Here is a 23,287-nt window from a genome sequence, read left to right as displayed (position 1 = left end):
GAGAGGGTGAACCAGGACCTAGAAGCAGCCCTCCGTTGTATCATCTTGGACAAACCGACTTGGTGCCAGTACCTACCGTGGGTAGAATATGCCCACAACTCTCTCACCAGCTCTGCTACAGGTGTGTCACCGTTCGAAGCATCATTGGGCTATCAACCCCCTCTATTTCCCTCTCAAGAGCGAGAACTCGCTGTCCCCTCAGTTCAGCATCATCTTCGTAGGTATCACAGGGTCTGGCGAAGGACACGAGCAGCCCTCTCCAGAACTGCCGAAAGAAACAGCCGCCTTGCCAATCGCCACAGACACCCAGCCCCTAATTACCAACCTGGACAGAAGGTCTGGTTGTCCACTAGGAACTTGCCGCTAAAAGACACTTCAAAATGACTCTCACCCAGGTTTGTTGGACCCTTCACTATAGACCGGATCATTAACCCAGTAACCGTTCTCCTAATCCTCCCCAGGACGATGAGGATCCACCCATCATTCCATGTCTCCCAAATAAAACCTGTCATGTCCAGTCCCTTATCTCCTGCCAAGCGACCACCGCCCCCCAGGATCGTTGATGACGCCCCTGCCTACACAGTGCGACGGTTATTGGATGTTCACCGTCGTGGACGGGGTTTCCAGTACCTGGTGGACTGGGAGGGTTACGGTCCAGAAGAACGCAGCTGGGAACCCTGTTCCGCCATCCTAGACCCTCAGCTCATTCGGGACTTCAACAAGCGGACAAGATGCCGCCGGGCGCCTTGGAGAGGGGGACCTGTCACATCAGCTGCTGTGACCCTCACACCTGCAGGTCGTCTTTGGATCAGCAGTGGGTCCTATATAAGGGCGGAGCATCCACCTGTTCGGCGTCAGATTGTTGTCTAACCCCTAGTGGTAAACACTTTCAGGCCATCTGTCCGTTAAAACGTCAAGCTTTGACTAGTCTAGTTTGTTCCCTCTCCTAACCTGCCTGTTTCTCTCCCTTGTCCAGTCTCGTCTGATTTCCTGAACCCTCGCCCGCTGCCTTGGACTCCCTGGTGACGACCTCCTGCCTGCCCGACGACTGATTGCTGGATAACCCCAAACCCTGACTGACGCCACGGATCTGACCCTTGCCTGCCTGACCAAGAGTAGCCAATAAATACCACCTAACCGTGCCAACTGCTCTGTTTCTGAGTCCATCCGTGCCTGAAGTGTGTGACACCTCCATAGTTTTTTCTAATACAATATACGGCTCGACAGGAAGCAAGCCTTTCAAAGTAAACTAAACTTCACAATAAAACGGCCTGAACAAATCTTCTTACTGAATATGATAAAAATAAAAAGCAAACCATCATACAAGTAACTTAAATATTTTCTATTTATGGCTCTAACACCACGTTTTCCTCTTTAAAAGCCACTGTTAAATGATGTGTTTGTCTGTTTATAACATCCACCAAGAAAAATCTCTCTACAATTACACTGTCGCGCTGCACTAAAGGATCCTGTCTATTGCGCAATAGGCATTTAATTAAAAAAACTCTGCAAATTATTCTTGCACCTTCCGCAACAGGTTGTAGGCTACATTACAACCTCTGCTTGTTTTTAGTTTTTGAAACGGATAATAACACATTGCAGTATCTTTACTGATTATTAAAAACTCAGCTACAGATTACACTGGTATTTTGACAAAACACTCCTTTTGTGTAACAATAATTCAAAGTTACAACATCCACTCAAAGTTTCTGTATGAGGTTTATAAAAGGTCTGACATCAATTCATGACCCTCCAGGCTCCTTTTTAAACAATAGGGTAGTTCACGTGTGACGTCCCGCGTGACGTCAGCGCTACATCCGGGTCCCGCTGGTAGGCAGAAAACAGTACTGTTCTCGTCTACTACATGACAAAACGGGTGATTTAGAGTGTACTTTTAGTTCGTTTATTTTTGTAATCTAAGCAATGCCTACGACTTGTTGTGCTCCCGGTTGCACAGAGAGGCATTCCAAATCGTTGGATGTACGTTTCTGTCGTTTTCCAAAGGAGGAAGGACGAAGAAAGAAATGGATATTTTCAATGAAAAGAGCGCAGGCAGACACTCCCAATGGACTGGGGGAGCGATCATACTACGACAGAATTTGCAGTCTACACTTCATCTCCGGTAAATACAACTTAATTCTGCTCTAGTCATTGTTCTACTTAAATAGCGGCGGAGGGTACACAGATCGCTACACGGGCCGGAGAAGCGGTAGCAGCAGCAGCCAAGCAGCAGCGGCGGAGCAGGCAGCGGCTGCTCTGCCAGTTCACGGGCTGCGGCAGCACCCAGCGGCTGCTGCGTAAACACTACACGGGCCGGGGCGCCGGCTACACGGGCCGGCGCCGCCGGCTACACGGGCCGGGTCATGGTACGGCTACACGGGCCGGGCCGGGGCGCCGGCTACACGGGCCGGCGCCGCCGGCTACACGGGCCGGGCCGGGGCGGCTAGCAGCAGCTAGCAGCAGGGGCAACAGCCGCTGCTGCTGCTATTACGCCCCGGTTCACGGGCGCTAGTATTTATGTGTTTACGCTGCAATGTCGCCGATACCGCCACCCATTTTAACAAGACAAAAACACCTAAATAATCCGTAGTGAAATTTTTTTTTTTTTTAACCTACCGGGCCTCTGCTGAGACGCGGCCTGTGTCCGACGCCGCTTTGTGCTGTTGCACAAACATGTGTGAACAACATCCATCCATCCATCCATTTTCTGACCGATTAATCCCTCATGGCGTCGCGGGCGTTGCTGGAGCCTTTTTCCCGATTTAAAATAATTGTAGCCGTCCAGTGGTTTCATGGCTTTCGTGCTCTCTGTCTGTACTGGCCTGCCATGTTTATAAGCATAGCTCTCAACTCTCACGCATTGACCGTGTGACACACGCATTTCACTAACTTCACACGCAACACATGACATTTCACACGCAAACATGGCATTTCTCACGCATAAAAATCACAAAGCCCATCTGGGCTGCGGACGACAAAACTCCGCCTTCTGCTGAGCTGTTTCGGCTTCTTTCACAGCTTGTGGCCATCAGTAATTCCTGCTGCAGTTATTTTTAACAGAGCAGCAGGAAGAGTGATCAGAGTTATGAATAATTTTAGTCTTAACAGTGGTGAAAGTAAGCCGGTAAGGTCCTGTACCGCGTACACAGGAGGGGAGGGGGCGGGGGGCGGAGCTGCTGCCAGATGACCGGTTCATTCAGAACCAGTCATGGCTGCACGCTGATCATAAAAACAGTTCTGCTAACCAGATGCAGTTTAAAACGCCACTTGGTCAGTTTATAAGTTTCGTTTTTATTAATTCTGCATTTTTTAACTACATGCACCGTATTTCTGTGCCTCCGCGCTTGCTCCTCTCTCCCCTCCTTTCTCTCGGAGCAGGTGCTTTCTGGGCGTCAGTGCGCCCAGAGCGCACTGACGAGAACAATAGAGATTTGTCTGGTCAGCGCGGCGACTGACTGAGAAACCTGTCGCTGTGAAAGGTGATGAGAATGTTATAAACTGTAACAGTCTAGAAATGCATTGAGCTGAAAGGAGGGACACATCAGCAGCTGGATCGTGCGTAAAGACGCAGCGGGAACCTCTGTGTGCTTCAGTGTTGCTGCTGAGGGGATCATAAAGGCTTGATGAAACTCAGCCTGATTCACCAATCAGGTTATAGATTTACAATGATAAACAACCCATAGATGAATGTGTAACAGTATAATAATTCGGTCAATAATTAAAATCTACTTAATTTTATTCAGTATTATTTGAACAATTGTGTATTATTTATGTTTTAATCCATTAACTGAACAATAAAGTATTAATATGTCTCTTTCTCTTTTTAACACAAGTAATACATGTCTACTTCATTGTCTGGTGGGATAAAAATGAGATGGAGTTGACTCCACCGGCTCTTCCAGGGTCCGGTTAGCCCCGCCCCCAAACAAGCCCCGCCCCCAAATTAGCATAATCTCACTCCTAATTTTTGATAAAAGTTGAGAGGTCTGTTTATAAGGCAGCTGTATATGTCATGGTACGGAGCGCTTGGCCAGCATTTCACAGACTCGCTCCGTCCCTTAAGGCTTTTGCTGTGTGGATCTGGCAATCTGATACCATCAACCATCAACTTACTCTTAAAACGATCTTGTGATACGTTATCTAAAGAAGAAAAATACGCGGAGAACTCGTCAGTTTCTCTGTTTGCGTCCGCCATTGTGTTCGCCTTTTGCCTACCAGTCCGGCGCGCATGCGCGAAAAACCCGCCTCAAAACAATAACAATGAACTACCCTATATTCTAAAGGTGGCCTACTTTGTAAATCAGAAACCAAACATAGGACACATAGAAAGGGCTTTATTACTGAAAGAGAACATACATGCTGTATGCAAATTATCAGGCAAATAAAGAAACTCACTCTAAAATGTTTAAAACAGACGTAATATATTGGTGATTATTTCATACCACACACAAAAAGTTTAAAGTTTAGTAACAAAAACCATGCTGCAAAACAGCAAAAGGAAGGCAGATTACTTAGCCTCTTAAGATACAAGTTTAATTTCAATTATTAGAACAGATGAAATTAAACATCATAAGATCATTTGTTTTCCTCCACTGATGTTTTCCTCCTGCCTTCATGGCTCCAGACATGTCACAGTCATCCATCAGTCCATCTGAAGCCCAGTTCTGATAGCTGACCACTTCATCACTGACCCAGAACCAGAAATTCAGAGTACAGGTGTAGCGCAGTCCCATCCAGACATAATCAGTGGAGGCATTCTTGGCTTTCTCCTGGACCCATCTCTGCTCATCCAGGTTGGTGATGGTGACCAGGTCATGGTAGTGATCTCTGCAGTAGTACAAGGCTTCCTCCCAGGTTTTAGTTTCTTTGATCAGGATCACTTTATCTGTCACAGGAGTTATTGGCATGAACAAATCAACCTTCACAACTTTCTCCAGGTTGTTATGTTGAAAATTTGGCTGCTAATTCCCTTTTGTAATAACAATATACTTTTAATCAGAAAAAAATTATTCCACTTTTTTTATATACATGCATAAATGGATATGACATGATAGATAATACTACATATATGTGAATTAAATAGTGAAACATTAACCACAATATAACAAGAATGCTAAACTATTACATAAAGTAAAATTTGTTTGGTGTATAGTTCTAATATTAACATGAACTTGTAGTCTTTGTTTAAAAGAACAACTCACCATCATAACAGATGAAGGGTTTTTTAACATCACAGCTGTCATTCTTCCATCTGCCTTCATCACCAAACCCAGTCATGGCACATTGACCACTGTTGGATTGTGCATTGTTCAACTCATTGTTCCAGTGTCTGAAAGAGAAACTGCTTCCATCTGACCACCTCCAGGTGTCTCTGAACAGACCAAAATGTATGTGGGTATCATTTCCCACTGACTTCATCACCTTGTTCAGCTCTCCATCCTGTAGCTGCTTCAGTCCACTGACCAGGTCTGTGTGATTCTCTCTGCAGTAACTCTGAGCTTTCTGCCAGGTCTTCTTCTCTTTAATCAAGTGGTATTTCTGTGTTCTATTAGTTTCTGTTGAGCAAACAGACAAACTTATAAACAGTCTCTGGTTCACAATTATTTCCATGAAAATTGTTGCTTTTTTTAATACTTGCTAATAAAACTTCCCAAATAAATCTGTCAACCAGACAGTTCTAGTAAAGTACTCACTGTTTAGGTTCAAGGCTTTTTAAATACTCACCATCATAGCAGAGGAAATGTTCCTTATGGTGACAAGACCCATCTGCCCATGTGAGGTTTTTATACAGAAACCCACAGTTCTCAGATCCTCCCTTTCCTTTATCAGTCGGTTCTCCTGTGTCCCATTTTGCTTCACTGTCATTGAAGTCCAGTTCAGGCAGAGACCAGTACCATGTTCTGTTGACACCTGGTGGATCATGCAGACCAATCCAAGCTTCCCTCACATCTCCTGCTGAGTTATTGGGGAGTCTCTTCATGTCTGCCATGTTAGACACTGTGGCCAGGTCAGTGTGTTTCTCCTTGCAGTACTGCTGAGCTTCAGTCCAGGTCTTATTAACATTAATGTAGTGATACTCATAGAGATGACAGTGGATGAAACAACACTGACCTGTTAACATAAGACATGTCGGAATTAAACTGAGTATTCCAGCAACAAACAACATGCGTTATAATTATACAAAACAGTTATAACAATAATGAATGCTTTCATTTTAGTTCCTCTGTGATAAAACAAAGTGGTGAATGTAACTCGTTGAGTACAAAATGAATGTGTAGTGTAACATAATCAACTTACTCATCAGAAAGAGCAGAACCAGACTCCACTGCATATTTGCTGTTAGATGAATTATTTCACTCTGTTAAATAAATAACATATAACAAAACTTCATATCAAGATTTGAAAACTTTCAGCTCTACTTCCACCAAAAAGAGAAACAATGATGGGAAAGATGAGGAGCTGAAGCTGAACAGGAAACAGAGGAGACTGAAAACACCAAGCTGAAACTGTCAGCTTGGTGTTTTCTCTGTAGACTCCTAACAAAAACTACCCAGTGCCTATGAGCCTATGATTTAGAGAAATAAGAAGCAGAAAACATGAAGAATATTGTGATATATATATCAAATAGCAAGTACAGAAACAAGATAAAACATACATCTGGTTCTTTTTCTTTGTCTCATCAAACGTGGTCGCTTCTCCTTGATGTTCTGGTGAAACTTTCCGGGGTTAAATAAGGACTTCTGAAAAACATGGATCACATGAGCAGCTCTGTCTCAGGATTTGAATGTTCAAACAGGAGGACGGACATGCTGCTTTTGACGGCAATCATTCATGTTACCAGATATACATTAAATGAAAGAAAATGAGGACCGTGAGCCAAAATATCTCAGTAATAAATATCTGGATGACTGCAATAGCAGACTAAAACATGGAAAGTTTAAAATTTTATGTGTGAAATTATATTTATTCAGCTTTGGATCCAACTCCTGACCTGGACGATTACCTCAGTTATTTACTTTCTAGGCAGAAATTTACATTAAAGTAAAACTGTGTGCTTATAATACATTATCTCTTGTTCTAAGAAAATATTGAAATATTGATTCTGCAGCCTAATTTGGCTGAGCTCATTCTGCTAGTTGTTATCTGAGTCCATTTCTAACTCTGAGACTATTATACTAGTGCTCGTTTAGGCTATTTTTTTAACTCAACACCCTTTAAAAACAAGAAACTTTCATCTAAAATTTTTAATACTGTTTTAAACATGGAGTACAAGTAACTTAATATCCTTTGAAATAAAGGTGTCTTCAGCTATGTCTTTCACCTGAAGATAATTGCTAATATACTGCTTTTAGTTTGAAACCGGGTTTTAGTTTACATTGCATTTCATTTGCTTTCTGAGCTATCAAAAATATCAACTCTAAAAGTCGCTATAGTCGGAATTTACCCTCAATAAGTCGGAGACATTTTTTAAGTCCGATTCTCAGATCCAAAATGGCAGCCCCTCACATCAAAAACAGTAAGTTGGGTTAAAATGTGTTTACTTTATACAGTTGTTAAATCAATGTTACATGTAGCAGCTGCAACTCTGAATGGAACAAACTAAAAGTGGTGTTTGCATGTTGAAAGTACAGCTTTGATGGATGTTTATAAGAGGTACTATAAAACAAATTAGCAAAAAAAACAAAACATATTAGCTTTCATGGTCATTGCCATATTTGAATCCTAACCCTTTGGGGGATTTCTTTTTTTCTTTTTTTTTCTACTGGAACTCTGTTTACTCGGGTTTACTTCATTCCCAGCTCCTGTTTCAATTTCCTTGCTTGTACATCACAGTCTTTGCCTTGTAGCTTGATTTGTGCTTAGGTCTATCCTGTTCCCACTAATCACCCTTGAAATGCAAAGTTACCAGTTCTGACACACACACACACACACACACACACACACACACACACACACACACACACACACACACACACACACACACACACATATATATATATATATATATATATATATATATATATATATATATATATATATATATATTATTCCTTGGGTAGAAGCAATCATAATAAGTTAATAGTTTATTTAAGCTTTTAATGCATATAGAATACTGATTGGTTAATTAATTTTACAGCAGCATAATGAAATATAGGCCTAAAAGATAATACAGGGCCCAGAATTTGAAAGTACCACCACCACCAGCAGCTGCAGCGGCCTGAACTATTGTTTGGGTCAGGATGGATCTGTACGTTCATCTTTTAAAAAAACTAATTCTAACCGTACCATATAAATGTTGCAGGTGGAATCAAAACAGTTTAACTGCAGCAACATCTCCACACCTGTTAATGTTCAGTTTTGGTGAGCCACTCAGCTTTAGACTCAATTTTAATTTCTTAGCTGACGAGAGCGGCGACCAGTGTGGCCTTGTTGTTATAATCAATCTGCTTTAGGGGTTGATTACTAGCTGCAGTTTATTAAACCCCCAATAGGTGATGATAAAACACAAGTAATCTACATATTCTATCAAAATCTTTCTTCCACAGAAAAATCCTGCTGCAGTTCCCAGAGGAGGGATCCCTGATTGGCTTTAAATTAAGCATGTTTTTAATTCTTGGTCATTTGCATTCAAAACTGTTCAAACTTCAATAAACAGCCTGAGGGTCAGGGTTGTGTCTGTCTTAATGACTACAATACATGTTTGTAAATGCATTTAAAACAAATATGAAACAAGTATGGGCTGCATAGTTTTGACGTTGATCACTGCTATCGTCATTGCAGGATGAGAAGCAGGAGGAGAGAAGCAGGCCACCTCAGCTTTTCCCGAGCTCCAATCTGCATTTTGGTCCATTTGAAATTCATAAAATATGACAGTTGCTGAATACGATTGTGCAAACCAAACACTTGTCTATAGTGTATTTTTTTCTTATTTTAGAATTTCAGATTTATATTTCAAATCAAATGAATTACGCATCTGATCCCATGAACGTACTTCTATGAAGCATTTAACACTTTTGCAAAGTTTCAGCTTGTCTGCTGTTTTGCTCTAAAGTGAAGTGAACAAAGTGTAATTTTTTTCCAATTGTTGTTGAAAACTGATCTGTACAGAAACTATGTTCTGATCCAACGATTAAACTTTACTAGTTCACCAATCTGCAGGAGGCCTCACCTGTTGGACCACCTGAACTATCAAATGGACTTTAATTGTTCAGATTCCACTGCAAGAATGTCATCATAAAAACTAGTATCTGTTCTGTTTAGCGTTAACAGACTCTACTGCCAACTACTGGTCAATCCATATATAACTCTAAATACTCTATGTTGGAAAACATGAAATAAATGAACAGAATGAATCTGTCTCCATCCTTTAACATGAAACATGACTGGTGTATTTAGCTCACCAGGTTTATATTAAAGGAAACTCTTTCTCCTCTCATGAGTTATTTTTGGTCCAATTAACTCAATTATGTAGTGCATTAAACAGGTACATCATTCTGCAAGCAATCCATTTATTGAACCACAAAAAAAAAAAAAAAAATACTTTAATGAAGATTCCAGTCTCAGATTGCCAGTCTTTGGTGTCAGAAAATATATCCCCATGTGAATGTGCTTACAAAATACAAGCTAACTAAACATGCAGAGCAGTAAATGCTATTCTAATACAGCGTTTTCTACATTACATTAAGACAATTCTAAACAAATAGGTTTTTAATCTTGCTTTAAATTAACTTATCGTTTCAGCACTTTTGCAGTCTACAGGGAGTTCCAGATATTTGTTCCAGATAAATGGAGCATAAGAACTAAATGCTGCTTCTCCATTCCTGATTCTAGTTCTGGGTAGGCTGAGTAGACTTGAGCCTGAAGACCTGAGTGAGCTTTTACATGTGGCCAGTGAGCTTTCTACCTGTAAGGAATGAAAAGGTTGAAAGTGGAATTCAACGGCAAGTTCCTCAAAACCCTGTTATTTGTGCCCTCAGAGTAACGCACAACATACAATACAGGGCAGTGTTTCTCCTAGAAATTCAGGTTTTTTTTGGGGTTTTTTTTGTGTGTGTGTGTGTGTGTGTGTGTGTGTGTGTGTGTGTGTGTGTGTGTGTGTGTGTGTGTGTGTGTGTGTGTGCTACCAGCCTGTAGCTGCTGAGGTCTTTGGGGTTCGCAGTTTTAGCCACTTGTACCACACAGGAGGTCTTCCACAGCTGTGGTACTCTCCTCAGCTTCACTCTGATGTTGAAGATGTGCCCCTTGATGTCACACAACTCATCCACACAGCACCTCAGAAGACTGGAGCTGATACTGTCTGGATCTGCAGCCTTCCTCAGTTTGGTCTTCTGCAGAATGTTCCTCGCCTGGAGCGCTGAGAAGGACATGAAGGGGGGGGGGGCTGTTATGGGAGTTCTGAACAGATAACTGACTTCCCTGAGTTACTGAAGAAGGAGACGTTGGAGTGATACAGTTCCAGCACTTTATTGAGAAACAGAGCAGAGCAATACATGGACAAAGTATTCGCACCGCGCGGCTGCAGCCTAGCGTCTGCCCCTGTCTCTGCCCGACCTCGCTTTCGGCTCTCCCTAATACTGCACTGTGGCCTTGGCAGGAGACAAAACAAAGACAGCCCATCCTAGACAGTCGTCAGACATACAGTGTTATGCTGCAGCATTCGGCCTTGCACTCAGTAACAGTGGATTACATACACAGACATCTTGTCTCCTGGCTCTGCGTCCGAGAGGCAACAGGTCACTTTGACTGTAGGGCAAAGATTAATACAACATTCCACCCCTTGATCACATAGAATATGTATAATCTATGTGATCACCCACAAGGTAAAACAATATGACCCGTGACATGAACATGCAAGTACAAATCATGTGTGCTGGAACTTCAGTAATGATTAACATGAATGCTTTGGAGAGTTTTAACACACAAGATCAAGGTTTAGCATTTGCCTACAATTTAGGGTTCATCTAATTAAAGTAAGGCCTGTTTTAGGTCCTATGCGCACATTATTTTGTTGTATTAGACTAGGTAAGCTAAACCTGTATACTAATTAAGGTCAAATCCGTCTACTCTCACCCCACCCTGAATACCCCCCTACTCCTTTCTCCACTTACCCCTCTGATGGACAATAATTCACCACTCCAAACTTACAACACCAGGAGCAAAGGCAGGAGAGGTTCAGTGCGGGCAGGGGAACCCCAGAAAAAACTACCCACATGAGTAGGAAAAAACTGGTAAGACACCAGTTTCTGCATCCGGTTGTCCTGTAAAGAAGCTAACTAATACTGCAGAAGTTAACATTCGTTTAACCAGTGGGATTAAGCAGCCCAACAAAACAACCAGCGGGGCAATGACCACTAGGACTGGGGTGAAAATACGAACCAAGATCGACTGCCATCCACTCCCTGTAAGCCACGGCCATCTGTCATATTCAGCTGAGGGAGAATCAGCTATAACCATGGAGTTAAATAAATCATGCAGGTGTTGCTGGATAGAGGTTATGTTTGATGAAGAGTCTGGGATATAAGTACAGCACTCTGAGTCAATGACCTTACAGATGCCCCCTTGTGTTGCCAGTAACATGTCCAAAGCCATGCAGTTCTGTAAGGAAGTTAATCTTAGAGCCTTCAATTCCGGGGCGTAGCTTTGAAATCCCTCATCCACTAAAGCTGTCAAGTTCTCTAAATCTGCAGCCAATCTGTTAATGGCTTCAGCATTACTAACAGCGCCATACCCAGGAAGAATTGCCTAGGCTATCTCGCGTCCTATTGATATCCTGGTTCCCCTCTTCCGGCGATTCTGGGCACCCACTGGTACGGATGCAACTATCCTAACAGAGGAAATAAGATAAGCCAAATAACAGGCACCACATCAATTACCTGGGAGATACAGGTAGGAACTATGACCATAAACCCATACCATATTAGTAGGACACGGGTACCCATCAGGAGATGGAGTATACACCTGGAGGGAAGAAAAGGCACCACCCCTTAAACCCCATTTGGTTAAATTAAAAAGTCTTAGCCATGGTTTCAATGGGTCGTCTGCACATAAAGGTCTATTATCTGTAAGCGCACAAGAAGCTGGCACAGTATTGTCACAGTTAACTGCATTGCCCAAATTAAAACTGGATCTGACGCAGAGAAGAACAAAACACAAGGGTGCCGACACTGAATGGGTCATAACAGAACCAGCAACACTAACATTTGTAGCATTTGAGAAACCATATGGTAAGCGCACAGAATCATGAGAAAAATTAATTGCCCAGGGAAAATGTTTCAGGGGTTTAGAAGCCCCCAGGATATGGGTCCTGTTACGGGGCGCTGTTGTACAGGCAGAAAAAAATGATAACACAGTGGTGATGTTAACTGGCCATGGTTGGAGTAAAGATGACCCTTGAGTTGCATGCGGCAAGCGGGTGCAAACATAACAACTACCATTTGTAACCTTTCGAGCAGTAGTAGCTGCTAATTGCCACCAGAGATTGTCAGTCACGCCATGATGAGCAATATCATGTCGTTTTACCCCTCTTTGCAAATGAGGTGTCTTAAAAGCCTGAGTGATGGTTGGATCAGATGAATTTAACACAGTAACAGTAGAAACATGCTTAAGGACATTAGAATCATTTTGATCACAAAACCATGTAATTAATATAAGTAAAAATGCAACCATAAGGTAACATATTGCCAGCTTCTCAGCCGTCCAGAAGAAGGTCATGTTGATGCGCCGTGTAGAATGATGATGTAGAATGATGTAGAATGTAGAATGATGATGAATAAAACGATGGCAACGCGTCGTCCTTCTGTCCTCTTCTCTCCCTTTTTTTATCAGTCAGTTCTCTGATATGTAGGGAGCATAAGCAATGAGCAAACAAATCAAATTCTTGGAACCGCTGTGTTCCACAGATCAGCTGTGTCAAAGCAAACTCTGTTGTATCAGTCTCTGGAGACAAGCAACGCAAATCACTGCCCGGAATGTTATTGTGATTCCGTCGGAGCAGTGTTCTTCACCCACCTCTTCTCACTAGAAACAACACATGTGGTGGGCCGCTGTCCTCACAGCCAGCTCGGTAGCTCAGGTGGATGATGACAATGCCAGTGTTTGATCCTTCTTGTCCTGCGATTGGTTGGTTCCCCGGCGGCGGTGGCACCTTTCTGTGGTGCGATGCGTGGATCCAAGGAACTTGCTGTTCGACCTTCACTGCCGTGTGCATCCTGAGGAGCACCTGGAATGACCCAGCCAGCGTTTGGATCTTCAATGCTTCCTGCGGAAGTCCCGAATCAGAACCCATTCTCCTGGACGGAACGAATGGAGGGCTCTGTCGGCTGCCACAGGCAATGCTCCCTTCACTGTCTGAGAGATTTCAGAAAGCACCTTTGAGAGCCAACACAATATGATAACATGTCATCATCACACAAAGAAGTGGAGGGCAAGTGACGGTTTGTAGGTCCAAAGCCCAAGTTTGGCGGCCTTCCAAACAGAATGTCAAATGGACTGAGGTTAACTTTCGCCCTTTTCCTCATCCTCATATAAGTAAGGACAATAGGCAAAGCTTTGGACCAGGAAAGACCTGTTTCTTTGCAGCATTTTGCCAGCTTCAACTTCAAAGTTCCATTCTCCCATTCAACCACACTGGAGCTCTGGGGATGATACGCGCAGTGTGTATTTAAGTCACAGCCCAAGAACTTACCCACCTCAGTCACAGCCTCGTTGACAAAGTGGGATCCATTTTCACTTATAATCCCCCAACGAGGAATAATCTCAGTCAAAAGGGCTTTTGTGACAGCATGGCTGTCAGCTTTTTTAGAAGCGAAAGCCTCAGTCCATTTACTGAACATATCCACGATGACAATGACAAACTTCTTACCTTCAGAAGGAGTCAGTTCAATGAAGTCCATCATGATGTGGTCAAATGGCTTACTAGGAGGAGGGTGTGCACCTAGAGTCCTCTGAGGGGCACACCCTGCATTGAATGAACAGCAGATCATGCATGATTGACAAAACCTTTTTGCATAAAAGCTGAAGCCTCTAGTGAACCACTGATATGTTAAAGCAGCAGTCATGCTGGTGTATGAGGAATGGGCTAAGCCATGGGTTAGCTTTGCAAAGTGTGGGAAGAAGTGTTTTGGCAAGTATGGTAACTCATTTGGTCCATACCAAATGTTATTTCTGCACTTCGCTCCAGAAGAAGCACACAGTCGCCTCTCACCAGCAGACGCAAAACTCTGCATCACACTCAAGTCTGTGAGTGAAGAAGAACATGGGGGTGTACCCTCCTCCTTCCCCTCAGAAGAGAAGGCAGTGAACAGAGGAGCTTTCCCAGCCGCACGTTTTGCGGCCCTCCTGTTTCCCTGCGAGATAACATCACAAGACGAGGAGTGAGCTGCACACTGGCAAACTGAAATGACCTTGGGCAACAAGATGGCCTCTAACAAGTGTGCAACCTGCTTAGAGTTCAGAATTGTCTTTCCATCTGATTTCAAGAACTTCCTATGTTTCCATAGGTCACCAAAGTCATGAACCACACCAAATCCATACCGGGAATCCGTAAAGATGTTTACTGTCTTCCCCTTTGCCAACTTGCAGGCCTCAGTCAGAGCCACCAGTTCAGCCGCTTTGTTTTGGAAGAGAACCCGAAAACAGGGTCTCATGCGATGAGCAAACAGTGAATCCCACACGATTCACACTAGTGGTGGGATCCCTGTAAGTCGAACCATCAACAAACAACTGCAAATCTGGGTTCTCCACTGGAACAGCAGAAAGATCAGGTCGGGGTGTGCAAACTTCCTCCAGCACCGACACACAGTTATGCGGTTCCCCATCCTCAGGAGTGGGAAGAAGTGTAGCTGGATTTAACACATTGCACCACTTCACAGTGATGTTTGGCAAGTCCAGCAAGATGGAAGTGTACCTCAGCCAGCGCGCTGCAGAAAGATGTGAAGTCTTTTGTTCTAGAAGAATGATGGCAACATTGTGAGGCACAAGCACTGTTAGTTCAGAATAGCCCACGATGATGCTAAAACAGCCCGCTCAGCTGCAGCCACTGCCCTTAGACAGCCAGCCAGTCCTGCCACAACTGGATCCAGTTTCCCAGAATAATAGGCTACTGGTCTCAACTTCCCACCATGGTCCTGTATGAGGAGAGAGGCCATGCATCCATGTTTCTCATCAACAGCCTGAACAAAATTTTTTTTTTGGGGTCCGGAAGACCCAAGGTAGGGGCCTGCTGTATGGCTAATTTAAGCTGAGAAAAAGCAGACTCGGCTTCAGATGTCCAAGTAAGCTTATCAGCAGGTTGAAGACCTTTACCCTGCATGATGGCACTCAGAGGAGCTTCCAGCAATGAGTAGTTTGGAACAAAATTTCTGCAGTAAGATGTTATTCCCAAGAAAGACAGAAGCTACTTCTTCGTGACAGGCTTAGGGATGTTTTGAACTGCAGCCACATGTTTAGGTGATAGGGTCCTGCCCTCTGAGGAGATGTTGTGACCCAAAAAGGTCACTTGAGGCTGCACAAACTGCAGCTTAGATAGAGAGGCTTTGTGTCCCTCAGAATTGAGGTGTTTCAAAAGAGCAACTGTGTCCTCCTCACATTGCTGTTTTGTGGGACTACAGAGAAGAATGTCGTCAACATACTGGACCAGCGTTGTACCTGGACGCAGCTGCAAAGAGTCCAGACTAGCCTTCAGAGCTGAATTAAGATAGTCGGACTCTTTGTGTAGCCTTGGACCAAACGCATGAAAGTGTAAAGTTTCCCTTTGAATTGGAAACCAAACCAGTACTGTGAGTCCTTGTGGACTGGCACACTGAAGAAAGCGTTGGACAAGTCAACGACAGAGAAAATGCAGCATTCAAAGGAATCTGCGACAAGATCGTGGTAGGGTTCAGTAGTACGAGCGTTCGACCAATTACAGCTGAAATCACCCTTTGCAAATCTAGGATGAATCTCCACTCTACTGGCTTGCCCTGGTCTCTCACCTTTTTCACATGGAATAAAGGCGAGCTCACGGGTGAATTTGGACATTCAATGATCACCCCTTCTTTTAAAAGGGATTCGGAAACAGGTCTGATGCCCTCAACTGCTTCCTGCTTCAGAGGGTACTGTTTCTGACAGGGTCTGTAATCTGATTTAGGGGTTACGATGACTGGTTCACACCCTTTGATGAGACCAACATCTTATTTACTTTTTGCCCACAGTTCAGAAGGAACCTGGGACAGCAGGGGATGTGAAGTGACGTCTACTTCTGGAAACAGACCATGAGAAAGGAATGTTTCATTTTCTGGAACCAAATGAACTGTTCTTTGACAGTGAACAGTACCGGTGAAAGGCCTTTTGTAAGCAGATAGTCTCTGTGAAAACAGAATGTTAGGATGTTGTGGTACCACAGTCCAATCACAAATCGTTGGACAATGTGAGACAAAATTTGTCAAATCACTCCATTTCCCTTTAACGGGCTTTGTTAATGGAATGTGTGGGATTCCATTTTATCTGAAAAATGCTAGCTTTTAAGGTAGCAAATTGATCACAAGCGCAGTGTATTGGGAAGTCCAATACAGTGTGGAAAAGGTTAGTTTCTCAGATGACACCCGGAACCACGCCTCCTCAAAGTCCGCATCTGGGCCCCGTGACGTGTGTGCTGTGCAGCTCAAATCAGTAGAGCTCTTAGTCTCTGAAAGAGGATTTATAAGCTGTTTGACTTCCTCCATCAGCTGCCCGCTAAACAGAGAGTTCTGAAATTTCCACTCGTAAGCAAAAAGCAAGTTCTGCGGGCTGTATTTCACAGCACTGATCACTGTCCGATCTCCGGTGCTCACCAGAACACCTTCTGGTGTGGAGATCAGCACGATTCCCAACTCAATCATCAAATCTCTTCCCAGCAGATTCACAGGGCACAGAGACGATAGCAGAAAACCGTGTTTGAAAGAACTCCCCTCCGGAGTTACGCAGGTGAGGGGTTTTGTAAACTGCTCCTTTGTCACCTGACCCGAGGCAGACAATGAGAAAACATGGTTTCCACTGAGCTGTGGAGGAATTTCAAACTCCTCTGCTGTGATCACTGATGATGTCGCTCCAGAATCAACCATAAAGGATATTCTGTGTCCATCAACCACAAGTTCCAGAGTTGGAAAAGCCCTATATGCTTCAGATCTTAAGTGAGCATAAGTCGGAACCACCTACTCAACCCTTTTCTCCAAAAATGGTTCAGTCAAAATGTTCCTGTCCACACACTTATTTTCTGGACTTTCAAGACTCCACACAGCCGCAAAAGATTTCAAAGCAGGTACTTCATTGCGAAAAGCAGAGGATTCCAAATGTGTGTGCGTGTTGATATTGTCCAGCGAGTGTGTCTCTGTATCAGGCAGAGAGGCAACACTCCCAGCTGTGTTTGTGTCCGCAAGAGCTTGCAGCTTGTTATCTGCATGTGTGTGTGTGTGTGTGTGTGTATGTGTGTGTGTGCTCTCAGAGTTGCTATGTGTGGAAGCAGTGTGAGGAAAAGGAGGAGAGGGAAAAGAAAGATCATTTTCAGATCCCCTATGGGGTACATTACCAATCTGTTGACCCCACAAGCGTGATGGCTCGACCCCCTCCGGCTTACAGGGTCAATCTGCTTCCTGACACCGCGAAGGGCGACCCGTACAAACCCGACAGTCCCTCCACCAATGGCCTCTTTCCCCACAGCGATGACAGACATCCTCTTGCCCCGGGTTCCCCTGTTCTGGCCAGGATCTTTCTCGGTTTCTTCCCCCTCTGCCTCTCCCTTTTTGGCCTCTTTCTCCTCTGCCGATGTATTGATACGTGGAGATGGCAGCCAGATGCAGTTCTTTCTCAGTCTTGTCCTTTTTTGTTCTTTTTTGCTCATCCACCAGACTGGCTGCATGTCTGGCGTGCTTCCGGACTTCAGACAGTTTTGGTTCCTCAGCCCACCCCACGTAGGCTGCTTTGAATGCCTCGGCAACTTGTGGAAGAAGTCCTTTGATGACCCAATCACAAACCAGGGTTTCCCAAACTGTGATGTTACCGTCCACCCCCAGTGTGGTTTTGCCTGGAAGGTTTTGCCTGTCCACTGTGACGTGTGACACACTCTATCACCCTTTCGATGAAGTTGTCTGTGGACTCGTCAGCCTTCTGCTTGCAGGTGTAGATGCTTGTCATGTTGATTTTTGTGGGAAAAGTCTTCTTAATTTCTTCAGCCAGGCCATTGACTGCATTCACAAACCCTTGATTGTCCGCATGATCCCAATCTGGGTTAAGAACTCGCAGTCCCATTTCAGGCAGTTTGTTATGAATCTTTGCCAGTTCAGTTGCTCTTAGTTGGCGTGCGAGAACCCTGCGAATCTCAGCGCCCGTTGGACGCAGTTCATTGCAGAAGTCAGTGAAAGCAGTGGCAAACTTCTCACCACACAGGGTGGGATCAGGGAGAGACTTAGCGTTCTCTTCAATGTCCTGTGGTGTCCAGGCCCTGAAAACCAGGTCTCGTCCATTTGGGCCCATAACTTCAACCATCGGGGCACTGATGTCCGTGTAGCGGTCAGGAGGTTTGATGTCTTGTCTCAGTTTGTAGGAGCGACCCGCCCCAGCAGCCCCTCTTGGTGTATCGGCCTCAGTCTTCAAGGCTGCCCGCTGCGTGGGGGCCGATGCTGATGCAGATCCCCCCGCCTCAGAAGATGTGTCGTCTGGGTGGCTGCTGATGCTCACATGCTGGGGTTGTGGTTTGGCTTGTGGTTGCCCCGGGCCAAAGGCTTACGAGTCAAGGTCGTGGTCCATCACACTTGTGAGGGCGCTCAGATCAGGATACATGGAAGTAGAAGAGAAAGGAGGGTTATTAGACAAATCCTGTTTTTCAGAAGCTTTGTATGGAGGAGGTGTGTGTGTGTGTGTGTGTGTGCGTGTGTGTGCGTGTGTGTGTTGCAGAAACACCAGAGTCAGTCTGGAGTCAGGGACAGAAGCGGAGGGGACAGAGCAATTGTCTTCACGACCACACACGCTTCCTGTCACATCCAGTCTCCCAGCCAACCATTTACTATTTTGTTTTCTTTGCCGTCTTTCAGCTTCATCATTGCAACATTTAAGGCACGCCTGCTGTCTCCGTATTTCGAATAGTTATTTTTGTTTGACTGTCTTTTTTGTTTCTAATTTATTTTCTTGTTCTTTTATTTTGTCTTCAATCCTTTTTAGTACTGCCATATCAAATGACCCCCCTTGTAGGAAATCTGCATGTTTAATTCAGTCATTTATGCATGTCATGCTTTCGGGCCCATACTTTTCAGCATGAAATCGAACGTCCCACCCTGGGGCAAGGCTGGACCCCGAGAACTCTGCCTTTGACCCATTACACGGACTCTTCTGCTTCCAGACTTTTTTTTTATTATTTTTATTTATTTTATCCTTTTTTTGTTTTTATTATCATTATCTACTTGTCCTTAGCACGATCGACCAACTAAATGAAAGGCCTCACATTCGATGGTCGCCTTTTTGGTATAATGGTCGGGGTCCCCACTTATCAAAGCTGCGAACGTCTTTGCAACAGTCAAGGACTTAAGCATCCCTGCCGCTTTCATCCACAACAGAAGTGGACAGCCTCTTGCACAAAACCAAGACAAGAGGACTTTAATTGACCAGCTGCAAACTGCTCAGACTGGTCACCCGTTCTCCAGGTGAAAATCACTCTGCCCCTCCTCCCCCCAGCGGGAGAGTCTGTATCACAGCTGAAAACATATTTTAATTGAAAATTTGAATTTTAGTTTATTGTTAAAGCTTTAAAACTGGTCTGTATTGTGAGTCCTACTTTATTTGCCCTAAAGATTAAACATTATTTATTATTTCTATAGGTTTTCCTTAATTTCTATTTTGCAGGTTAAAGTTTTGGAGTATTGGCACTGTTATCTAAAAAAAATTCTGTATTTTCTTCTAACAACAATGGGTTTTAAAATTTTTTTAAGCTACCTAGCATTTTTCCCTTAAGCAATTGCATTTTAAAGAAAATGCTGGAAAGTAACTCTCTTACCGTCTCATGAAAAAAAAAGGTTTGAATCTGATCCCGCGCCGACGCTCCAGAGCCGCCCCGAGATCAGGAGCCCCTCCTCGTCCCTTGAAAACCTGTTCGGGGTAACAGAGGCCTGATAAACTTCTCCGGGCCGGCCAAAGCTACTACTGTCCCCGGACCCCCTGGCCCGCCGGTCGGAGATCTTGTTCGTTGACGCCAAAATGTTATGGGAGTTCTGAACAGATAACTGACTTCCCTGAGTTGCTGAAGAAGGAGACGTTGGAGTGATACAGTTCCAGCACTTTATTGAGAAACAGAGCAGAGCAATACATGAACAAAGTATTCGCACCGCGCGGCTGCAGCCTAGCGTCTGCCCCTGTCTCTGCCCGACCTCGCTTTCGGCTCTCCCTAATACTGCACCGTGGCCTTGGCAGGAGACAAAACAAAGACAGCCCATCCTAGACAGTCGTCAGCCATACAGTGTTATGCTGCAGCATTCGGCCTTGCACTCAGTAACAGTGGATTACATACACAGACATCTTGTCTCCTGGCTCTGCGTCCGAGAGGCAACAGGTCACTTTGACTGTAGGGCAAAGATTAATACAACAGGGCCTCATTAGTGGAGTCATCTGAAGCGGAGGGGTTGGAGGACAGCAGAGAGCTGAAAGATGTGCAGTTCTGGGTGGAAGAACAGGCAGGTGAGGGTGTCTGCAGCATGTTAGGCTGGGTTGGTCAAACCTCAGGAAGTGCTGGTTCAGCTCATTGTCAGCCATGTACAGCCTGGGCGTTCTGTTTGTGACCTGAGGTGGTTTTTAGGCTTTTCCAGACATCACTGATGTTGTCCTGCAGCTCCACCTCAGTTTTCCTCCTGTAGCTGTTCTGTACCTTCTCTGATTTACCTCCTCAGTATTTTCTGCACATCTCTCAGCTCTACTTTATCTCCTGACCAGAAAGCCATTTTTTTCTCCCTCAGCAAAGATTTGATTTCTGGGTTTATCTGGGGCGTACGTTTGGAGAAGCACCTCACTTTTCATAAGAGGAACAAAGGAGTCCATACAGAAGTTGATGTAGTCTGAGATGTAATCTGTTATTGATCCAAGTCCTCCCCATGAAGATCACACGGCTCATCCCGCTTAGTGGAGCTGAGGAAGTCTCTCAGAGCTTCTTCTGCCTCCTCTGACCATCTCCTCACTGTGAGTGTTACCACTCTGGTAACCAGTGGCTTAGAAACAGGTTTTAGGTACATTGAGTTATGGTCAGAAGAGTCCAGGGAAGGGAGGATCCAGTAAACTTCACTATGTATTGCAGAGGCACTATTCTGCAAATAATCTATTCATTAAACAACAAAGAAACTAAAAGTTGCACAAAGAGCAATTATATTCCTTTAACCTAAACCTGTTTATGTTTTAGGCCAACTTTTGGTCTAGCAGTATGTACACGTATTCTTAAAAATACAGACTGACTTTCAGAGGAGTAACTGCAGTTCAAATGTTTGTTAGTTGGAATTTTCTTTCCCCCAATATCAGTATAGTTTCCACTTTAAAGCAAAAATAATTTTATCTCATTTATGAAAGATCCCAGATTTCCCTGTAGATAAAATTAAAACCATGTTATCAGAGAGCAGATAAGCTTTATTCCTTGAAACAAATGAAATTCAGCTCCTCTGTGTCATTTCTTTGGAACCACCTATGCTGTCCTCCTGCAGCCATGGCTCCAGACGTGTCACAGTCAGTCATCTGTTCTGAGGCCTGGCTCGTATTGCTGACCGAATGCTCCTTACAGACCCAGAACCAGAATTTCATAGTGCAGTTAAAGCGCAATACCATCCAGACGTAATCAGTGGAGGCCTTCTTGGCTTTCTTCTGGACCCATCTCTGCTCATCCAGGTTGGTGATGGTGACCAGGTCATGGTGGTGATCTCTGCAGTAGTACAAGGCTTCCTCCCAGGTTTTATTTTCTTTGATCAGGATCAGTTTTTCTGTCATGGACACAATCATGTAATTCTTCAGAAACAATTATCACAGTTTACTTTCATATGGAAGATATGGGAATAAACTAATTTTGGTTCACACTTATTTTAACAACAAAACATTTTCAGTCAGTACTGCTATGACACAACTAATTTATTTTTATACGTGTTAAAAAAAGACTTCATACTTTAGAAAAACATAACTGTATAAAATAATCCATAGTTCAAATCTTTACACAGTCTAACTGCATATTTTACTAGCGTCTGAGACACAAATAATGAATTTCTATACATGTTGAAAAAATACTGCATACTTTAGAAATGCTTAAAAACATAACTGTACAAAATAATCCATAGTTCAAATCTTTACACAGTCTAACTGCATATTTTATGAGAACAACTCACCATCATAACAGATGAAGGGTTTTCTGAGATCACAGTTCTCATTCTTCCATCTGCCTTCATCATCAAACCCAGTCATGGCACATCGACCACTGTTGGATTGTATATTGTTCAACTCTTTGTTCCAGTGTCTGAAAGAGAAACTGCTTCCATCTGACCACCTCCAGGTGTCTCTGAACAGACCAAAGAATATTACTGTTGTTGGGTCCACTGATTCCATCACTTCCTCCACCTCTCCATCCTGTAGCTGCTTCTGTCCACTGACCAGGTCTGTGTGATTCTCTCTGCAGTAACTCTGAGCTTTCTGCCAGGTTGTCTGCTCTTTAATCAAGTGGTATTTATGTGTTGTATCAGTTTCTGTGGAGTAAACAGAGGAACTCACATCACATTTACTTTTGTTGTGTTTGGAGAAAAATACACAATAAACGTTCTAAAGAGTAATGATGGATATAAACAAATTGATACATGAAAACTACAGTTTTCAAAGTTACTCAACATTAAACTCATATCATATTTTACAAATCTTTCTCTTTTCAGAGGAATAAACACAGCAAACCATCTAAAGAGTATGTTTTGATGTACATGAAAACTACAGAAATGTTACTCAAAATTCTCACCATCATAACAGAGGAAATAATAATTCCATTGGCAGCCTGTGTCATGCAATTTAGAATAGTTATAGATTTTCCCACAGTTCTCAGTTCCACTTCCTCTATCAGTCGGTTCTCCTCTTCTTTTGTCCCATTTTGTCTCACTCTCATTGAACTCCACTCCAGGCAGAGACCAGAACCATGTTCTGTTACCACCTGTTTGGTCATACAGACCAATCCAAGCTTCGCTCACATCTCCTGCTGAGTTACTGAGGAGTCTCTTCATGTCTGTCATGTTAGACACTGTGGCCAGGTCAGTGTGTTTCTCTCTGCAGTACTGCTGAGCTT

At 43.8% G+C, this 23,287-nt stretch overlaps 1 protein-coding gene across 1 annotated transcript; it reads right to left on the bottom strand.

Annotated features, from left to right (window-relative positions):
- Positions 1–4,365: 4,365 nt before the first annotated feature.
- Positions 4,366–6,693, bottom strand: LOC118565611 (C-type mannose receptor 2-like). Its single transcript, XM_036146022.1, has 5 exons — positions 6,656–6,693; positions 6,298–6,358; positions 5,725–6,111; positions 5,202–5,555; positions 4,366–4,885 (listed from the first exon to the last, which is right to left on the bottom strand). The coding sequence occupies exons 2-5, from the start codon at positions 6,329–6,331 to the stop codon at positions 4,539–4,541; spliced, it is 1,122 nt and encodes a 373-aa protein (XP_036001915.1). The 5' UTR covers positions 6,332–6,358; positions 6,656–6,693; the 3' UTR covers positions 4,366–4,538.
- Between the last annotated feature and the right edge of the window lie 16,594 nt (positions 6,694–23,287).

Source organism: Fundulus heteroclitus, chromosome 14 (assembly GCF_011125445.2).
Source record: "Fundulus heteroclitus isolate FHET01 chromosome 14, MU-UCD_Fhet_4.1, whole genome shotgun sequence".
Lineage (NCBI taxonomy): Eukaryota > Metazoa > Chordata > Actinopteri > Cyprinodontiformes > Fundulidae > Fundulus > Fundulus heteroclitus.
This window is presented reverse-complemented; position numbering and strand designations above follow the sequence as displayed.